At 33.3% G+C, this 19,589-nt stretch overlaps 9 protein-coding genes across 9 annotated transcripts; 5 read left to right on the forward strand and 4 right to left on the reverse strand.

The window, feature by feature from the left end:
* Positions 1 to 1,023: 1,023 nt before the first annotated feature.
* On the reverse strand, positions 1,024 to 2,796 carry EIN_146040 (beta-hexosaminidase beta chain precursor, putative; the record flags this gene model as incomplete). The annotated part of the gene is made up of 2 exons (XM_004254333.1): positions 1,024 to 1,884; positions 1,969 to 2,796. The coding sequence occupies 2 exons, from the start codon at positions 2,794 to 2,796 to the stop codon at positions 1,024 to 1,026; spliced, it is 1,689 nt and encodes a 562-aa protein (XP_004254381.1).
* A 464-nt stretch (positions 2,797 to 3,260) lies between these two features.
* On the reverse strand, positions 3,261 to 3,974 carry EIN_146050 (ubiquitin carboxyl-terminal hydrolase, putative; the record flags this gene model as incomplete). The annotated part of the gene is made up of 1 exon (XM_004254334.1): positions 3,261 to 3,974. The coding sequence occupies one exon, from the start codon at positions 3,972 to 3,974 to the stop codon at positions 3,261 to 3,263; it is 714 nt and encodes a 237-aa protein (XP_004254382.1).
* Positions 3,975 to 4,709: 735 nt separating this feature from the next.
* Positions 4,710 to 6,550, forward strand: EIN_146060 (hypothetical protein; the record flags this gene model as incomplete). The annotated part of the gene is made up of 4 exons (XM_004254335.1): positions 4,710 to 5,097; positions 5,203 to 5,741; positions 5,792 to 6,236; positions 6,324 to 6,550. 4 exons carry the CDS (start codon positions 4,710 to 4,712, stop codon positions 6,548 to 6,550), a joined length of 1,599 nt encoding a protein of 532 aa, XP_004254383.1.
* Positions 6,551 to 6,679: 129 nt separating this feature from the next.
* Positions 6,680 to 8,719, reverse strand: EIN_146070 (serine/threonine protein kinase ppk15, putative; the record flags this gene model as incomplete). The annotated part of the gene is made up of 1 exon (XM_004254336.1): positions 6,680 to 8,719. One exon carries the CDS (start codon positions 8,717 to 8,719, stop codon positions 6,680 to 6,682), a length of 2,040 nt encoding a protein of 679 aa, XP_004254384.1.
* Positions 8,720 to 9,542: 823 nt separating this feature from the next.
* Positions 9,543 to 10,055, forward strand: EIN_146080 (hypothetical protein; the record flags this gene model as incomplete). The annotated part of the gene is made up of 1 exon (XM_004254337.1): positions 9,543 to 10,055. The coding sequence occupies one exon, from the start codon at positions 9,543 to 9,545 to the stop codon at positions 10,053 to 10,055; it is 513 nt and encodes a 170-aa protein (XP_004254385.1).
* Positions 10,056 to 11,155: 1,100 nt separating this feature from the next.
* On the forward strand, positions 11,156 to 12,103 carry EIN_146090 (hypothetical protein; the record flags this gene model as incomplete). The annotated part of the gene is made up of 1 exon (XM_004254338.1): positions 11,156 to 12,103. One exon carries the CDS (start codon positions 11,156 to 11,158, stop codon positions 12,101 to 12,103), a length of 948 nt encoding a protein of 315 aa, XP_004254386.1.
* A 2,131-nt stretch (positions 12,104 to 14,234) lies between these two features.
* EIN_146100 (serine-threonine protein kinase, putative) lies at positions 14,235 to 17,567 on the forward strand (the record flags this gene model as incomplete). The annotated part of the gene is made up of 3 exons (XM_004254339.1): positions 14,235 to 15,421; positions 15,498 to 17,133; positions 17,187 to 17,567. 3 exons carry the CDS (start codon positions 14,235 to 14,237, stop codon positions 17,565 to 17,567), a joined length of 3,204 nt encoding a protein of 1,067 aa, XP_004254387.1.
* Positions 17,568 to 17,716: 149 nt separating this feature from the next.
* EIN_146110 (hypothetical protein) lies at positions 17,717 to 18,301 on the forward strand (the record flags this gene model as incomplete). The annotated part of the gene is made up of 1 exon (XM_004254340.1): positions 17,717 to 18,301. The coding sequence occupies one exon, from the start codon at positions 17,717 to 17,719 to the stop codon at positions 18,299 to 18,301; it is 585 nt and encodes a 194-aa protein (XP_004254388.1).
* A 115-nt stretch (positions 18,302 to 18,416) lies between these two features.
* EIN_146120 (hypothetical protein) lies at positions 18,417 to 19,142 on the reverse strand (the record flags this gene model as incomplete). The annotated part of the gene is made up of 2 exons (XM_004254341.1): positions 18,417 to 18,826; positions 18,911 to 19,142. 2 exons carry the CDS (start codon positions 19,140 to 19,142, stop codon positions 18,417 to 18,419), a joined length of 642 nt encoding a protein of 213 aa, XP_004254389.1.
* Between the last annotated feature and the right edge of the window lie 447 nt (positions 19,143 to 19,589).

Genomic DNA, 19,589 nt, shown 5'->3' on the forward strand with positions numbered 1-19,589 from the left:
GAGAGTTTCTGTTGTCACTGCAATATTTCGAGACAATCTATGATTTATCATATCCAAAACTACTTTATCTCTATCCTGTTCATGCGTGTTGAGTGTGTGAATTCAACATCGTGGAATATACAGTCCTCTTTTTGTATAATAATTGTAATTCTTGGTGAAGATATGCAGAATATCGTTGCCAAATCAGCCTGTTTGATTCCTCTTTCATTGTTGTTGAAGGTAACAACAACTGCTTCTTTTTCAATACAGTCAACTGAGTTCAAAAAATTGAAAAGTTGATTTCCATTTGTACAAATAAACTGGTTAAATATGAACATTTTTCGAAAACAAAAATATATTTGTCTTCTCATTGTAGTTAATTCATTAAACTCTGGCATTTTAACCATATACATCATGAATATATATTGAAATACAGTTTTTAAACCAGTTTCTTGCATTTGAATTGCTTTTTTGTGTTGATTGCCTGTAATTGTTTCATCGAGGGTTCCTTTCTCTTCTTCTTCCATTGTTTTCAAAGATTGAATAATTTCAAAAATAGAAAGTTATGGTTTTCTTTTATTATTTTCGAAGTAGTTAATTGAAAAAACCCTTCTAATACTTTTATGGTTAAAGAAATTATATTTTATAGTTTTTTATTCAAATTAACCACTTCTGTCCCAAATTAACCCCCTTTATCACCCGACTATAATTATATAATTATATAATAGTTGTTTAAATAATAATTATTATTATACTAATATACTTATAATAATTATAATATATCTATTCTAAGTGTTTTTAATGATAACAAAACCATAATTATAATGAATATTTAAAATATGACAGTTCAATTAAGTACTATAATACTATAGTAATTATATTATTATAATTAGTTTTTTAAATTGAATTAAATTTATTTTACAAAAGTACCACTTTTGTGTGAATTATTAAAAATGTTTTGAGTTGTGTTATTGCTCCAAAATCCTTCCCTTTAATTCTCTTAATAATTAAAAACTATCTCTTAATAGTAATAGATCACACCGATTAAAGGTTCTCAGGAAGTTGGCAATACGAATGGTAGAGTGGACCGGACCCCTTCAAGATATTTCTTCTTAATCCGACGCATCTTAAATAATCGGCTCTGACTTCGAGTGAATCCGCGTCAGTATAATAACTTGGACTCCACAGTCTTTCCGATATAGCGCCATATCTCTGGAAAATTCTCTCCATCACGTTTTGGTCGTCGACACTTTCATGCCACGACGCTGCTTCTGCGCCTAAGACATTCTCCAGTTCCTCAGGTGAGAAGTCGATAGTAGGATCACTGTTATAAAAGTCTCTATTAGTCCAGACATACATATGACTCACTTTACATCCTTTCTCAACACGTTCACTATCAGGACAAGCAGGAGCTTGGACGTCAAGGTATAACCCTTCGGACCAAATAGCTTTATAACCGTCGTCTACTGCCATTTTCAAGTAAGTGATATTGGACCACACTTGAATGACTGTGGAAAGATCCGCATTTCCTTTGGCATAGACCTCTTCCCATGCTACTCCCTTCTTGTTGGCATTGATCACTTGAGTCTGGACATACTTATTAAAGTACCCTTCTAAGTCTAAATACGTCTTAATTCCTTTCTCAGTCATCCAAGCATTGATCGCACTCACTTCTTTGGACCTCGACCATGCGACTTCATTCATCTCATCACCACCGATGTGAATGTACTCGGAAGTAAAGACACTCGGTAACTCTTTCCCAAATAACGCGTCAAGCACTTTAAAAGTCTCGTCGGTCACAGGATTGAGCGCGGGAAGGTTCTCATTATACGTCCACGTCTTGATGTAGTCCCAACAATCAGCAACTATGTCGGGATACCCGATCCCCCAAGACGCCGCGTGCGCCTAATTCGTTAATGATCATTTAAAAGTGTTATATAGAAAACAACGCCCATCACATCGTGAACATATTATAGTAGAACAACAAACCGGGAGATCAATCTCTGGGTACACTATGATGCCTCGAGTCTTGGCATATGCTATCAACTCTTTGAGGAACTTCTGAGTCAACACTTTCTTTTGTGTGTAACTCCCCTTTTGAGACAAAAGTGGGTATTCCGTCGACTCAAATAAGAACGTCTGCCCGTCCGTCAAGTGCAAGTGTAACATATTTGACTTGAACATCGCCATTGCATTGATGATCTTATAGTAAGTCGAAAGAGTGAATGGATTCCGTGCACAGTCCACCATCAACCCTCTCCATTTGAATCGTGGAAAGTCTTTAATAGAAATTGGTACCTGCGTGATGACGTACTTCCCATTGTACGGTCGGAACAACTGGACTAATGTCTCAAATGAGTTTCTGAGACCAAAGACAGTCGGCGCCTTAATAGAAATGCTCTCTGTCGTTATATCTAAAGTGTAACTCTCATCAACTCCAATCGTAAGTTCAGGGAAGAAGTCTTCAGCTGTGAGTTCAATGGAAATCGTCTGGACACTGTTTTGGATGTCGGGTGTCAAATTGATTAAGTCAATTGGGGCAAAGAGGGACAGTCTAAAGTCGTCTAAATTCATTTGTCTTTGTAAGGGGAAGGTAATCGAGTGATTGAAATTGTTCTTCACAAATTCCACACACTCAGTGTTACCTTTGCAGTTGTCTGATAAAGTATATGTAATCTTCGACGTCGCAGAAATCGAGGTCGGATTCAAAAAGTTTGCTTCCACAATTTGTGGGTACGGGACTAGAAGCAACTTTCCTTTTACATTGTTGCCGTTCCCAGCTAGAGCAGCAGACAAAAGAAGTGCCACAAACAACATCTCGTATTTTCAAGTTCCGTTGCTTTTGTTTTTCAATTGGATTTTCGATTTTTCTCTTGTTATAGAATCTTTTTCGAAACATTATAGTTAATTAATAATTATAAATTATTATTGATTCTAGTTTTGTTTGATTGGTTTGTATTTTGGTATTTATAATTTTTTATAATATTTTATAATTATAACAAAAGATTGTCAAGAAAAGATTGTTTTCTTATTTTTTAATTGTATAATACTATACTATTATAGTTTTTTTCTTTGTTAGTTATAATAATTAAAAATTATATTAATATTAATATTAATATATATTTATTGAATTAATATAGTTAATAATAATTGTCATTATATTTTTGAAAAATTAATAATCAAACTTTTATTATAAAAAACTATATTTAAATAGTTAACAAATTTCCTAATTTTACTAGTAAATTTACTAATTGATATCATAAAGATATAAATACCAGAAGTTAAAGGAGAGACAACGAGAGTATGGATATCATATCTAATCCTTCGATTCTTTTTTGTAAAAACTTGAGAGCAACCGTCTTAAAATTTTGACCCTCAGGAATCTCACAAACTGGAACAGGCAAATGTTTTCTGCCATCCAAGATCCACACTTTGTTATTAAAATTAATGATCCCTTCGAAATGATTCACAACTTTTTCCTTTTTGGGAGCGTCTGCTTTCTTTTCACGAGGAGAATCATCGGACGAAGAAGAAGACTCAGCATACTTCTCAAAAGACTCTTTGAGAAACTTAACACACTCTGCTCGCTCTTCATAGGACTTTTTCTTCTCACAGATGTCATTGATCTTTCGATATGTGGAGTCATCAAAGTATTGAACTAAAGGATTGTTCACTAAACAATGCAACAGAGCTACACCACCACATGCATTCCCAATAGTTTGTTTAATGTGAATGGGTTGCGGATCTAATGCGACTTCTGGTGCTAAATAAGTTGTCTTAGTCACTTTGTTTGGAAGACATACCAAGAACCCAAACACACTGTTTTGAACTAAATCGTCCTCTAAGCAATAGACTTGATTGACTTCGACATTACCAACACCTATGTCAGATAGAATGTTATTAAAAACTTCAGGATCACCTACTAACATATTCCAAGTCTCGTGTTGTGGTGTCCCTTGTGTGCTATTACTACTTTCTACTTGTGTTGTACTCATCTTTTTTTGTGTCAATAGAAGTTCATCTCAGAGTTTGAGTTTTTAAAGGTATAATTAATGTTATAGTTATTTTAACTAATTATGTAAATTAGAAGTGTAAAATAAGGAAATGAGATTTTTGACATGTAATAGTTTCATTTTACTATTTGTTTAAAAATATCCAAAAAGTCTATTTTAAAAAAATCTATTAATAATTAATTATTAATTCAATTGAAAATTATTGCTATTAAATAATAAAAACAATAGCATTTTTAATAATAAAAACAAAATAGTATACTACCAAATTGTTTATGGTTTTTATAATATTTCATTTTTCTACCGCAAATTATAATATTTACAATAAAAATATAACGGAACTTGATTTGATATAATCTCAGTTATTATTGACAAGAATCAATTTAAGTACCTCTAATTTTTTTGTTTTGTTTTAACAAATATTATGAATTTATAAACTATATATTATAGAAATATACAATTAATATCATATCAAATACAATTTTTATTAATTATACAATTACATGTTCATATTTTAAACAATTTGGTTGAAACAAAAAACTATAATATAATTATACTTTGAATTAACAATGAAACCACATCCGAAATAGAAATGACAAAATGTATTTTGGGAACTAAACATTTTTTAATACAATAATTAAAACTATAAGAACAACCCATCAAAGAATTACCATAATTTTCTTAGTATAAAGAATAACTGGAAACTAGAAAAAACAATAAATGGAAGAAGAGAACACTCCAATTGAGATGTTGGATCAAAACACTCCAACAACCGAACAACCACAACAACACAAAATGGTGATGAAACCGCTCATAGAAAGTATTTCTCCAATAGCACTGTGTGTTATTTACTTGGTGTTTTTGGTCTTAGTGGGGATTTCTTTGGGAGTTGCGACAGTCGCCCCACCAATGTACGTCCAACAAGACAAAGGTGTCTGGCAATGTCCACCTAATACAACTGTATTTGACTCTACAAAGTGCACTGGATATGACGTCGAAGGCACAAGCAAGAACGCAACGGCTGAAATTCAAGTCGGGAAATTCTCGATTTTAAACAGACGATTTAAGCTCTACGGGCAGTTTAAAAAGGATGTTGACAACTACACGAGTTTGTGACTGTTCTTCACATCATTTCTATAATACCACAATCATCTCTTCTTCTTGCAGAATATATTTAAAGATGTCGATAAAGACGTAAAGAACTCACTTTTAGTTGGTGCAGAAATATCAGTCACAATCAACGAGTCGACTCTCGACGACGGTCAATCGCAACTCTTCAACGTGTTTAACAAACGGCCGTATATCACTTGTGACATCGGAGACGCATACTGTCAACCCTTTTTGATCTATACAGACTCCTTCACAAAACAAGACACCTACGCGTTTACAGTGAACGTGAAAGGGTCGAGTTACTTAGAGGGAGCTGGCGAGTTATATTTTCACTTAGATGCGGTGTCGGGGTCGTATACCTTCTTCGATCTCTGTTGGCGGTTTGCGTTCATCTTTTACTCGGTGATTGTTGTTCTTGCCTTTCTGATCACCTTCCGGAAGTACAAATTGGCGGACTGGATCTTTGAAGTCCGGTGGACCTTTGCTTTGTTGATTGTTTTAGTCATCCAGAACAATCCGTTTTACTCGTATGAGTACTCACTGAACACGTCTGCGCCCGAGTTTTTCAATATCAGCGTTATAGTCTTCTTCTACATCTTCTTCTTACTCTACGTGTTGATTATCTTCGAGTTTTATAAGAACGTTTGTTGGTTACAAAGACGAGAGAGGACTTAAAATTGACTGAATTGAAGGGAAAGGGAACGAAGAAGTTGGTGTACTGGATACCACGGATTTTGTTCTTCTTGTTATTCTTTGTGAGTGTGGAGGTCACGTTTGTTTATAATAAGATCGTTGGAGTGGTAGATCCAGAGTTCAATCCACTCCACGACATTCCAAGTATAGTCATGGCATCAGTGTCAATATTGTTTGTAGTATTGTATGTCTTCTGGCTGTTGTATGTTGTGTGCAGGAGTTGCTCTGAAGGGAAAAAGATAGGGAAGACGAAGAGAAAACTCCGGATCTTTGGAGCGTTGATGCTGGTGTCAATGTTCTTGTTCATCTCACTACTGGGATTGTCTTTGTTCTTTGGATATCAACAAACGATATCAATCAATTTGACGACAGTTTCCTTTGTAAATTTCATGTGCACGTTACTCTTCATTGTCAATTACCCAAGAATGGCTGAAGAGTCTCAATGTTTGTTGGTGTTGAACTCTATTTTATTAATAATAATAATATTATTATTATAATGCTAGAAATAGTCGAACGGAAATTGAAGTGTAGTGTGGAGCGAAGACAGAATCAAATTCACTAGCTTGGACGACCCAACTGCGTATAAACAACTGCCAGACAACGCTATTTCTGAAATCCATTTTGACGACGACGAAATCTATAACGACCCAATCGAAAAGGAAAATCACAAGAGAGAAAAGGAAATGGCAAGCGACCAACAACATCTCCAAACTCCCGTTGTCGCACCGTATGACGGATCAGAAGCGATTGACCTCTAATTCATACTGTTTTGTGATGAATAATAATAATTACTATATTATACTATATTATTATATATATAAACTATTTTTGTAATACTATAATTAATATAGATTACATATAGTATAATATAACATCAAAAAAAAGAATCACATATCATCGAATATGAACACAGGAGCGTATTCGGTATTTGCAGTTGGTGTGTCAGGCTCATTGTCTTGGGTTTTTCGAATGGGGACGGGTATGATGGGGATGTTTGCCTCACTGGGAACATCTTTGACGACATCCTTCTGTTTTCCATAGCCGGTAGATGGTAAGAAGCCCATATTAACGGACATTCCACTATAATCCATTTTTGGCTTCTGTTTCATCTCAAGAGCGGTCGACAATTTTCCTGGGCAGAAACTCATAGCAGTCATGTCGTCGTCGTAGTCTCCTTTTGAAGCCATCCGCATTGGAAATGCTTTTGGGGAAGGTAAAAGGAAAGACCCCATAGGTGGAGCGAAAGGGGAAGTGAAAGAAGGAGTTTTTGGGCCGGGAGTTCTGACCAAGCCACTCCTCCTTGAGAAACTTCCTGAGGTTGGGATGGGGGAAGTCTGAGTTTTTGACTTGACAGCGTAGACTTCTCTGAAAGAATAAGGAGTCATCGGACCCAACTGGAAAGGTGAAGAGGAAGAGATGTTGACGACTTCTCCTTTCTGTAACGCTGAAATGAAGATGTCATAGTACTCTTGTGTATTCAGTCGATGATCTATCTTTAAACCGGGGAAACAACGGTGTTGGAACTCTATACCAGACATCACAGATGGTTTCACAGACTTCACTTTACGAGGCTTTGGTGTCCAATTTCGAGTGAAAGGCTGTTGAGTAATAAATGGATGGTCAAGTGCTTGTCGAGCAGTCCAACGGAGGTCCGGATCATACTGAAGTAACCCTTGAATGAAGTGTAACATCGACTGCCGTGTCTCTGCTATTGATCCTTTGTCGTCAAGAGGGTTGTCCGATAACTTCATTGGAATCCTCATAATTAATTCGTCGAGGGTGCGATATCGGAAATACTTCTTGTCCGGCTCTAACTCGACGCCGTTCTCCATTTCAAACTCAAACGGCTGTTTTAACAAGTATCTGTTCTTCCCCGATAACGTGGGCAATTTATTATAAAAGTTTTGTGTAGCTGCGCCTTGGTCTAAAATGTAGTCGGGCGGTTGCCCTAACATGTCAGTGATTTTATATAACTCGTTGTATTCGGAGTTGCCGGGAAACAACGGGATCCCAAGAATAAGTTCCGCACATATACACCCCGCACTCCACACATCTATCGCACAACTATATGGTAACCCTAATATGACTTCCGGCGCTCTGTAATGTCTTGACTGGATATACGTATATAACGTGTAAGTCGAGAAACAAGCACTGCCAAAGTCGATCACACGCGCTCGCTTAGTTGCTGGGTCGATCAAGATGTTCTCCGGTTTCACATCGCAATGAACGATATTTGCTTCTTCTAAGGCAACTAAACACTGAAGTAAACACTTGACGTGACTGCGGATCACTGAGATGGGAAACCCTTTATAATTTCTCTCTTGAATGGCTTGATATAAGTTCTTCCCGAGTAATTCAGTGACTATGCAAAGATGGGAATGGTACAAGAAATGGTCGACTAGTCGAACGGTGTTGTAATTCCCATCTTTGTCGTACGCGTCGTTCAATAATGATAACATGGCAACCTCTAACATCCCTTGCCGGAAGTAGGAAAACTTCGACCGTAACACTTTAATGGCTACATCCCGATTTTTGACTAAGTCCCGAGCTTTGAAAACTTGGCCAAACATCCCCTGACCTAAGCGGTCTGTTATTTTGTACCGCGACACCGTGTCGGGATTTGCTGAGTAATATGGACCTTCAAAGCTTGTGGCACTCCCTATGACATCATTCATTTTTACTATTAAATCGTAGTTGTCATTGTCATAGTTGCTGTTGTGACGTGGGATGTTTGGGACGGACAGATAGAGAGGCGTCAATTTAGTAATGGGGTCGGTCATAGTAGGCGAGCAGTGGAAAAACACGTCGAAGATTTTTGTGGTGAGAAATTTGGTGATGTACTTTTTGTTTGGCGCGTGTAGAACATTTTCCTCTGTGATTGCCAGAGGGGTGAATGTCCCCTTTGCTTTTTGTGTTCTGTAAAGCATTTACATTTGTAGTTAATTCAAGGGTTTATTTTTTATTCTTATTTTTTCATATAAAGATGAGGAACAATTGTTCATTATTTCATTAAAAAATTTGACAGAAAAACTACTCTGTGGTTCTTTTCTTGTTCCTTTTAGTTATATGTATTAGGACTGTCAACTCGTTCAATCATTTCTTGGCAATTTGTCGCAATTTGTGTCGCAAGAATTTTCTTTTTTGTAGCTCGCTGTTTTTTCTGGTTATTTTATTAGATAAAAACTATTTAGTATTAGTTAAAAAACTGTTTTAAAAGATCTCGACATTTCATTTGTTTTGTGTTTTTTTTTGTCAAACTACAATAGAAGCTTTTTTTTTAATATTAAATAAGTATAAATAGCACTGGACTTTAAAAAAATTATTGCATTTTAATTTATTATAATATAATTAATTTTATTATTCAATAACGACCATATTTATTATAATAATATTATATTTAATAATTATGTATAATAATATTATTTTATTATTTAAATCATTTAAAATTATATTTCAAAAGACGAAAAAAAGAAAATATCGATCAATTTAATAGTAATTTTTATTATAATAGAATTATAATATATATAATTATCAAAATATATTTTTTAATTTAAGTGTATAATTATATATATATAATACATTTTAATTATAATATATTAGATATTTTTTTGAGTTTTGATAGAACATAACTCAACAGTCTAATAATACATAGTAATAAGTATAGTATAAAAGTTATTAAACAAGTTAGATAAGACAATAGCAACTTGATTAAAAAAAAGTAGGGTTTCTATAATTTGAAAGTAGTTGAACATGGACAAGGATTCCATTACATCACTCCTGAAGTATAAACTCGAGCAGAAACAAGACGAACGCCCCAAAAAGCAAGAAGAAGTTAATAACTGGAAAGCGCCAAAGCTTGGCAAGAAGTCTATTTTGCGGAAAGGAGAATACGCATACGAACCAGAAATCAATAATATCAACGAACTTACTTTAGCGCAAAAGATGTTGGAAATGCGTTCCACGTCACTCAAAAGAAAGGTGAAATCGGTGGAGTCACCATTTCAAAGATACGCGAAGTACGTTGTCAACGAGAAGAAACCAAAGACGTTGACTGAGAAGAGTGAGGAGACAATCGAGAAGAAAAAACTAACGAAAAAAGAAGAGGAGGACAGCAACGAGTTTGAAATCTTCGAAGACAAAGGCGAAGAGGTGAAAGAGTCAATGAAACAAGTCAAGAAGGTTTCAAGAAGTCGTTCGAAGAAGGTACGAAAGACTTCTAAAAGTCCCTCGTCTGAATCAATTAAGAGTGAAGTGACTAACTGATTGTGTGATTTTTTTATACCTCTTTTTCAAGTGGAGTGGTTTTGTTATTTTTATATAACATCGTATTGTTCTATATATAGAGGAAGACATCGTCAAATTTAGATAGAAGAGTTCATCTACTTAAAGTCTGTTTTGTTATTAAAAAGAATACTTTTATTATTATTTCATATAAATAATATATAAATAGGACGTTCAGCCAACTAACGTGTATCCTACAGACGTGCTATTGTAATAGTTTTTCTTATTTTGTCGTTAATGTAGCGAAAAAAACACAAACTTGTTAACTGAATCAAATATAAAAAACTGACTTTATATTATATCGTTGAGTAATCATTTATTTTCCTTTTTAAACGAGTGTAATTGTCTTAATTATTTGCATGAATTGTTATAAGTGTGTACAACTTTCTTATCTTCTTTTTTTAAAGAAATTCAAACTTTTTTGTTATTCTTTTCTTTTAAATATATTGTGGAATTTAATTTTATTTCAAATACAACATTTCCCATTTTATAATTTGGAATATAAATCATACAAAGGTAGGTATAAAACTTGAATATAATCCAAGTGCTTTCCATGTTTTTCAAATGCTTTATTCAAAAGTAGTTTATTTTTGAAAAGTAAAGTTGTGGTAATGACAGTAAATATCTTGATTATAACGTATTATTATTAACAATTGATGTAACTTGAATAGAGTAAATATGTGAATTGCAAGTTAAATTATCAAAAACGCTATTTATGTACGAAAAAAAAATGTTTAATTTTGTTCATTAAAACCAGTTACAATGGAACATTACGAGTTCTGTAAAAGATGTTGATTGGTCTTTTCGAATGGGGGTTTTGATTTAAAGGGAAACTTGAAACAGCATTCCCACAAAAGTCTTATTGTTTTGAAGAGTTATAGACTTTAATAAAGAAGTATACCAAACCACCACCAACAGGCACTGTTGGGAGGGCATTCTTGAAATTAAAAACCCAAATATTAAACACCAAAATAGTTCAATAAGATTTCAATTTATTGATTAAAAACTCCAAGAACAAAAAGACGTTTGAAAAGGTTTAACTTCTTGTTATAAAAGTGTACTCAAACTGTGAAATTATATCAATGGAGCCTGTTTTAGAAAAGGTCACCGAGAAGTGTGAACAAGTAAAAAAGGAGATGAAGGCGTTTTCACACTTCATTCAAGAGATGTCCGTGGTTGAAGATGAGACAATGAATGTAGATGAGCGTATAAAAGCAGCCGAAATCGCATTAGGTGAGTTTGGTGAGAAAGAGCAGAAGAAGGCAGATGTTCGTAAAGTGTTAGTAGAGCTTCGCAAGGAGATGGAGTGTGCTTTAGTTGAAATAATAAATGAAGAGAAGCGGTGGCAAGGGGGTAGTGGGGAGTATAACAGTATAGTAAAACGATTATTACTGTTAGAGCGACAAAGTGCAGAAGAGCGTAAAAAGCCGTTATTGACACAAATAGATGACATAGAAAAATCATTTAAAGAGAAAGAGCAGCACTTACAAACGATGTTAAAGCCGTTGCCCTTCAATGGGTCTCTAGAAGAGGATGAAGTCGAACAAATTCAGAAGTGGAGTTTCCTTAAGATCGAATCGGTGATCTTTGATAGTAACTTAGACGACTGGAGTGTCAACAGTTCTGTCTTCAGTAAGAAAATAGCTAACAAGAGTAAAGTTGCCGTAATTGTTGAAGACAAAAATGGAAACAAATTTGGTGGTGTTGTGTTTAATGCAATTAGTGGCGTCGACGAGTGGAACACTGACCCAAGAGCTTTTCTCTTCACTTTAAAGTCCAACGGCCGCACCGAAGGAATGGAAAAGTATCAACTACTCCATAAATATGCACAGTACGCTTTCCACTGTTTTACAGATGACTACGAAGCACTCTTTTATATATGTAATGGTGGCATCCATGTATTTAAAAAGGATCAAGGGGGGAGTGGGTGCAATTATAATAGAACGGAAAATACACCAGAAAACGTGTTTTGCGACGGTGCAACATTTACTCCAAAAAGAATTACTGTTCTGCAACTTGCCTCACTTTGAGGCAATGATGGGGGTCTTGTTGAATGTTGAATCTATTTTTTATAGTATATATTTCTATTTAATATAACGTAACATCTTGGTTGATAAAAACTATATTTTTTAATACTTTATTAGCAATAAGGTAGAATAATATTAATACTTATTTAAAAAATAGTATTTATAATTAATCAACTTGATTTAGTATTGTTAATAAAATATATTATATTATTAAATACAATTTGTTTTATTAACAAATTATTATTAATAATTATTATTTGTTCAACAAAAAATGTACTATATATATAATTTAATTATATTAACAGAAACTATTTACAAATGTTAATTAAAATTTAATTTTTATAACTATATATTATTATTAATTATTTGATTATATTAATATATATTTTATTATTAATATTATTAAAACGTTTTTATTAAAAAAACAAACATTTAAATTAATTTTAATTAAACATTTATTATTGTTAAAGTATTATTTAATTATTAAATAATTTATATATTAATAATATTACTATATTTTATATCAAAGTTGTTAAGAATTGTTCAAAGGAAAAAATAGTAAATTGTCCAATTGAACTAGTTGATAGCAAATTAACCAATTTTAACAATTTGGGGATGAATTGACTATAATTGCGTTAAGATTATTAACAAAAAATTGATGGATTTTATTATTGTCAACAACTTTTGGTGATTTTTGAAACAAAATTGAAATAAAAAGAAATATAAAGAATCAAATTACATCATTTTTGAGGCACATTACAATTTGATGTTGAATTGTTTTTCTCTTATCCAAATGGACTAAATCAGCATCTGTAAAACTAAAGAACAGTCTGAATTATATAATACTATTAATAATTAAATTTATTCTAATGTGTATATAACATCGAAAGTGTCTTTTTTACAAGATTTCTTCTTCATTGTTTTTTATAATGGTAATTCGAAATTAAAATAGAAAATTATTAAAAGTTCCAATTCGGTCATTTTTTTGAATATCAAATCGAGTTTATTTCAACATAAAATCTTTTTGAATTATAACGACCGTTGGAAATTTGTATTTTTTCATTTAATTTAACAACAATTTTTAATTGTTCGAAAATAGAAAAATGTAACTTTTAACTCCATGGCGTTAAAAACTTTAATTAGAAATTAAAAAAAAGATGATACTATTACAATGGTTCATTGTGTAATTGACACTTTATAATTAAAAGCTTCAATTTTATTTACGTGCTACAAATCAGGAAATCGACAAAGGTTTCAAAAGGTATGTTAATAAAAATATGATATAAAAAGAGTTACTTTCTTTTTTTAGTATGAAGTATTTTAATGATGAAAAAAACATTTTTCCATAAAATTACATTATTCATTTGAGTTTTCAACTGTGAATGATCAATAAATAAATGAGATAAAGTAACACGTTGTTTGAATAATAGATTATTTCATGGATTTTCATTGACTAATTACTATTTTAAAAATACAATTGTCTGACATTTCGAATTTATTTAAAATGTTAAACTATCAATTTTAGAGCGATTTTAATATCACAATATGGTTCTTTCCGTCTTTTATTTACAAATCTTAAAGAAAAGACTTTTTAACGTAAACAAAAAAATGAAAACATAATTTCCTTCCGAAAAACACAAGAAATTTTCTTCAATTATATTGGAATTCACAATTATTATTTTTTGGATTCTGCAATGCAAATCAACCCATTTGACACCATATTATTTTGATTTTATAATTAATCCTGATTTGGTCAGTAAATTTTGTCTATTAATGAACAAAATGTTTAGTTGATAATTAATTACATTTTGAATGCAAAAGTAGAGATTAGCTATAAAAAATTCGTGAACAATGTTTTCAAAATAAATATAACTGAATTAAACGTGATTTACCACCAATCCAAAATTGCTTATTACCATTATTTCCATATAAATTGCCCGTCCATTTAATACATAAATACAAGCAAAACATTGAAATAAAAAACATTGAAGATAATAAATACAAAACTTGACTACATTTTGTAACTTTATTGTAGAAACCTGTCATTCCGTTATACTTTGTATTCCAAGTTGACAAGAAAAAACAGTAGAAATTATTCAATTTAAAGACGAAAGCAACTGTTTAACGTAAACACATGTCTATACTTGTATGGATGTACTATTTTGTTTTCTTGATACTTGAAACAGAATCGTATATATGCCCATCTGGGTGTAAGACCCCTTGTACTAGTGATTACACATGCAGGGAATGTGAACCAGAATTTGATAATGACAACACGTGTCTCCATTGTGCTTTTGTCGACAGTCAGACTGTTGTAGCTTACTTACCACAGAACGACACATGTCTTTCGACTACAAACCAAATAGTGAAACCGCCAGGAGAGTTCATTCCAAGTGATGAATATATCATTCCAATGGAAGAGGGTGTTATGTATCCATTCACAATAGACTTTACCTCAAAGGTGGATTACAGTTTTTGTTACTTTAGACAAAAGTTTAGACTGGGACAGTGGTTCAAAATCGATTTGAGTAAAGTCACAAAGGATTACGTCATGATTAACTTCAAAAAGGAGACAACGAAGACATCAAATGTATATGTAGATATCACCAATGAAAAACAGGGCTCGCAGAACCAAGTGTGCTTCGCTCATACATACTTGGATGAAAGTACTGTGAACTACGACTTCCAGATTCCTGTTGCAAAAGCGGCTGGAGACTTAAATCCGGCGTTCTATATATTTGTTAGTGTCAAAGGTAACGAAGGAATTTCACTTTCAACTGTTTTTACTTCAATCGACAAACAGACAACTCCTGTGGAGTTTGTGTTAGACCAAGAGAAGGCAGATGCGTTGGCAAAAGACTTGACCTCTGAGATCTTTTGGGAGGTCCCTTTTGAGCAGAAAGGAATAATCACTATCCCTGTTTGCTTTAGTACTAATTACGCAAAGGATATCCTTTTCACGGTTCAATTTAAAGGAGACTATTATATTCTAATAGACTCTACAGTCCAAAACCGAGTCAACTATCTTCAAGAAATAGGTACAGTAACAGACGATAAAGGGGTGACCAAACCATCTTGTGTGCAAGCGTGGGATGGCTACAATCATGGTGTTTTATCTGATGAGACTAATGTTGGGAGTTTAGCTATGATAAAAGGAAACAATGACACTCTACGTCACTTTTCTATAGTTTCTCATGATCAAAAAGCTTCTATAACTGTTAGCTTCAAAGCTATTTGTCCTAAAAACTGCAATTTTGAAAATGGATTTGGAGCGTGTAGCACTATTGCTGGAGGTTGTGTATGTAAAGATGGATATGGGGGGTTTGTTCCTTATCAATAAATTTGTTGTTTATATGTACTATAAATAACAAACAATCGATAATTAATTAATAAATAGAGATGACTGTCACCTCAAATGTTATTACAAAGGCGTATGGAACGTTGATAGTGCCGGAAAGTGCTTGTTTGGAAGTGCCAATTGTGACCAATATTGTCAATGTAGTAATGGCGCAACACTTACAAAAGATAACTTATGTGTGACTCAACAGTGCTTATCTGGGGGCCCAGGTGATTTACAGTGTTATAGAAATAGTGAGGGATGTCATGAGAGTTGTCAGTGTTTTATTAATTATGGATACCACGTCACAGAAGAGCATTATTGTAAGAATATTTTGTGTGGAAATAACAAGTCGGATATATATTATGACGATAAAGGCAATTTTATAAGAGAAGAAGACTGTGATGGTGGACTTAATTGTGACAATTACTGTAGATGTGTGGAAGGGTATATTCCCGATCCAAATGACAAACTTTCTTGTATAAAAAAGACAATAACCTCAGGAGCAATAGCTGGGTTAGTCATTGGATGTGTTGCTGGAGTTGTTATTGTTAGTGTTATTCTCTTTTTAATCATCTTCTTTGGGTTAACACACAAGAAGATAGATATTGATACATTCAAACATGCGCAGCCATGTTATCACTTTTATATCAATGGGTCTGTCAGAGGAGCGCCTTCAAAACAGACCAAATACTATATCAATCCAATTGAATTGGACTACGGCAACACAACAGTGTCGACTGCTATTTTCGATACTCGCTTTGAGAAGATGGAGGTCAAAAATTATAGTAAGAACAAATATATGATGATCATATTCCACACTCCTATATGCCCAAAATATGTCTTTTACTTCGACCCACAAGTCTTGATAATTCCACCAAGAAGAACCGACAGAGAAATCACATCATATTGCACGTTACACTGCACAACACGATTAAGAGGGTTGAAGATCCCATACACCGTGTGGTTTTCAAAGAGTCGAAAACCACTTGTCCAAGTCTCCGAGTTACTTAAAGGCAAGAACTTCGATACTTGGACAAACGACAATCAACAACAAATGGAAAAGTTGTCGAAACAAATGTGTCTGAGGCTGCACCACCAAGTCACAATAACTACAGATGCTGCAAGTTCCACACATATCGACATGGACGAACTCAACATGTCAGAAAAACCAATAGCGGAAGGTGCGATGGGTAAAGTGTATATAGGGAGTTACAGGAGTGTCCCCGTCGCTATCAAACAATTCAAGTGGGACAATTTGAACGACGAGGAAATTAAAGAATTGAAGAAAGAAGTGATGGCGGAGTGTGAGATTATGGGACGACTACGTAACCCTTTTGTAGCCGGGTACATGGGATCCGTCACATATTTGCCACAAGTGTCTATGGTGATTCAATTCTTTGTTTTGGGGTCTTTAGGGGAGTATCTGAGACAAGACAAAGAAGACTACATGAAGTTTTCATACAAACTGAAGGTAAGGCTTTTGTTTGATACAGCACGTGGAATGCAATTTTTACATGAAAACAAAATCATGCATCTCGACTTAAAACCAGACAATTTGTTAATGAATTCATTCGACCCAAACAGTGCCTGCACAGTCAAAATCACCGACTTTGGGACGTCAAGATTCACCAAGAAAACTATTAAGAATCAGGACGATAAAGGACTTGGAACACCAATTTACGCCGCACCAGAAGTTTGTTCGTATAGTACTTTTTATTATAAGTAAACTATTAACTAACTAAATAGACGTATAAAGATGAATATACATTTGCAGGAGATGTGTACTCCTTCGGTATCACTGCTTGGGAAATCTTCTACCAAGAAGAGCCTTTCAAAGGGTTCAAATCTATTTTTGAAATCAAACAACACGTCCTTGGAGGAAAGCGTTTAGCAATGGACAAGACGGTGCCGTACTTCTATGAAACACTCATAGAAGATTGCTGGAAACAGGAGCCAAGTGCAAGACCAAGTTTTGATCAAGTCTCGAAAAAGATTGTGAAGATAGATGACGATGTGTCGAACCACACCGATCTGGATAGTGGGTATACACTTGAAAAAGTCGAAGAAACAAGCAACAAGAGGTATTTGAAAATGCAGAAGCAACTGAGTGATTTGAGCAGAGACTAACTATTTATGTGTGTTCCTTTTTATTAGTAGTGAAGTAATAAAAGTACTCTCCATATCATATTAAAAATCATTGTAATAATTATTATAAAGTGTTAATAATCATTAAAATGATTTTAAATGAACTTGTTGTACAAAGTTGTATTAACGAAATGAATGCAAACATAGCAATGAAATTTGTGTTTGTTGGAAACACTGGGGCGGGGAAGACTAGCCTTATTCTATATTATTTATTACATGTATTTCCTTTGGAATATATTCCATCTGTTATTAAAAATGTAATTATAGAAACATCTCAAAACAATGCTCCAATATTAATCGATTTATGTGAAGCACCATGTTCAAGAAGTGATGACAGTATTAAACGGTCAGTATATTACGATAAGGCAACTTGTTTTTTAATTTGCTTTTCTCTTATCAACCTTGACCACTTCCATTCAGTTCAAAATGTGTGGGTGCCAGAAATTAGAAAAAGTGATCCACATACTCCTATCATCCTTGTGGGTACTAAAACGGACATGAAGTATATTAATCAATATAAAGACATTGATTATATATCCACAAAAGACGTATTGAATTTTGCAAAACAAATAGAAGCTTGTAATTACTTTGAGATATCAACTCTCAATTATCTGAACGTTGATTCCCTCTTTAATGCAGCTAAGAACAACAGTTTCAAATTTTTAAGTGAAGAAAGAAGACGAAGAAAAGAGTCAACAAACAACACACAGAAATAATTGTTTTATTATTAAAATCATTTAAAATTTGTGTGTGTTAAAACATAATAACATTTAATAAAATTGATATTACTAACCTTTACATTAATAACAAATAATTTAATTCGTCTGTGTTTTAACAACACCCACCTTTCTTCTTTGGTTTCTCATCTATTTCTATAGTGTCTTGTTCTTTGTGTTTCTTCACCAATTCTCCTCTTTGCAATATATCAACTGTCATTTGAGAGAAAAGCTCTTGGACCCCTTCCCCATTCTTCGCACTACAGAAAAAGAACTTGACTCCTCCCAACTTTCTTGAAAGCCCTTCTACCATCTCTCTATTGATAACATACTTCCCTTCTAAATCTAGTTTGTTTCCCACTAAATAGATAACAGGAGACTCCACCATATTGTGTTCCATTACATCTTGGAACCATGTTATTACCTTCTCAAACGTGAATTTGTCAGTCATATCAAAAACAATAAGAACACCTTGTGTACCTCTATAATAACTCGTAGTAATATTTCGGAACCTTTCTTGTCCAGCTTTTCGTTATTTTTGAAATACTCTATTTATATTATAAACGTGTCTATTAAATATAATGAGTATAAAGTGTTAAGGAAACAAACCAGTATCCCACAATTGCATCTTAATCACCTTGTCATTACAATTCACAATTTTTGGATTGAAGTCCACACCAACAGTACTTATATATACTGGATCAAATGTGTTCTCACAGTACCTCTGCATGATTGCAGTCTTCCCAACACCACTTTCTCCAATGACCAATATCTTGAACAAGTGATCGAATGATCGTTTTGCCGTCATTTGTTTTGTATGGACTTTATGAGATTTATCCATTTATACTTCTTTTTTCCTTTGAATTTTCTCCAATAATATTCAGTCGAAAGTTTTTTGGAATAAAAACAGTCTTTTTTATTCTTTTGGTGTGTTGTTTGTTTGATATTAAACATTTTAAACCATAACTAAATCGTTTTTGAAATGAGGAAAGTTGGTGACGTTTTTAAGTGACAAACTTTGATTTTTGATTTTTATATAAAGGATTTGTCTTACAATGTTTTTCGCTTAAACTTTTAACAAAAAGTGTGATGTTTGTTACAAACTTTGTTGTGTTACTTACACAACAAAGTCTGTAACATTCAAATGAAAAACTTTGATGCTTAAAGTTTAACATTTCATTTTTTATTATGTAAATGTCTGAGTTGTCTTTTAAAAAAGTGTTGTCCATTAAATTTTATTTAATAAAGGTGATGAAAGACTACCATGATGTTTAAATTGAACAATTTA

Source organism: Entamoeba invadens, assembly GCF_000330505.1.
Source record: "Entamoeba invadens IP1 unplaced genomic scaffold scaff_1105074725361, whole genome shotgun sequence".
In the NCBI taxonomy this organism is placed as follows: Eukaryota; Evosea; order Mastigamoebida; family Endamoebidae; genus Entamoeba; species Entamoeba invadens.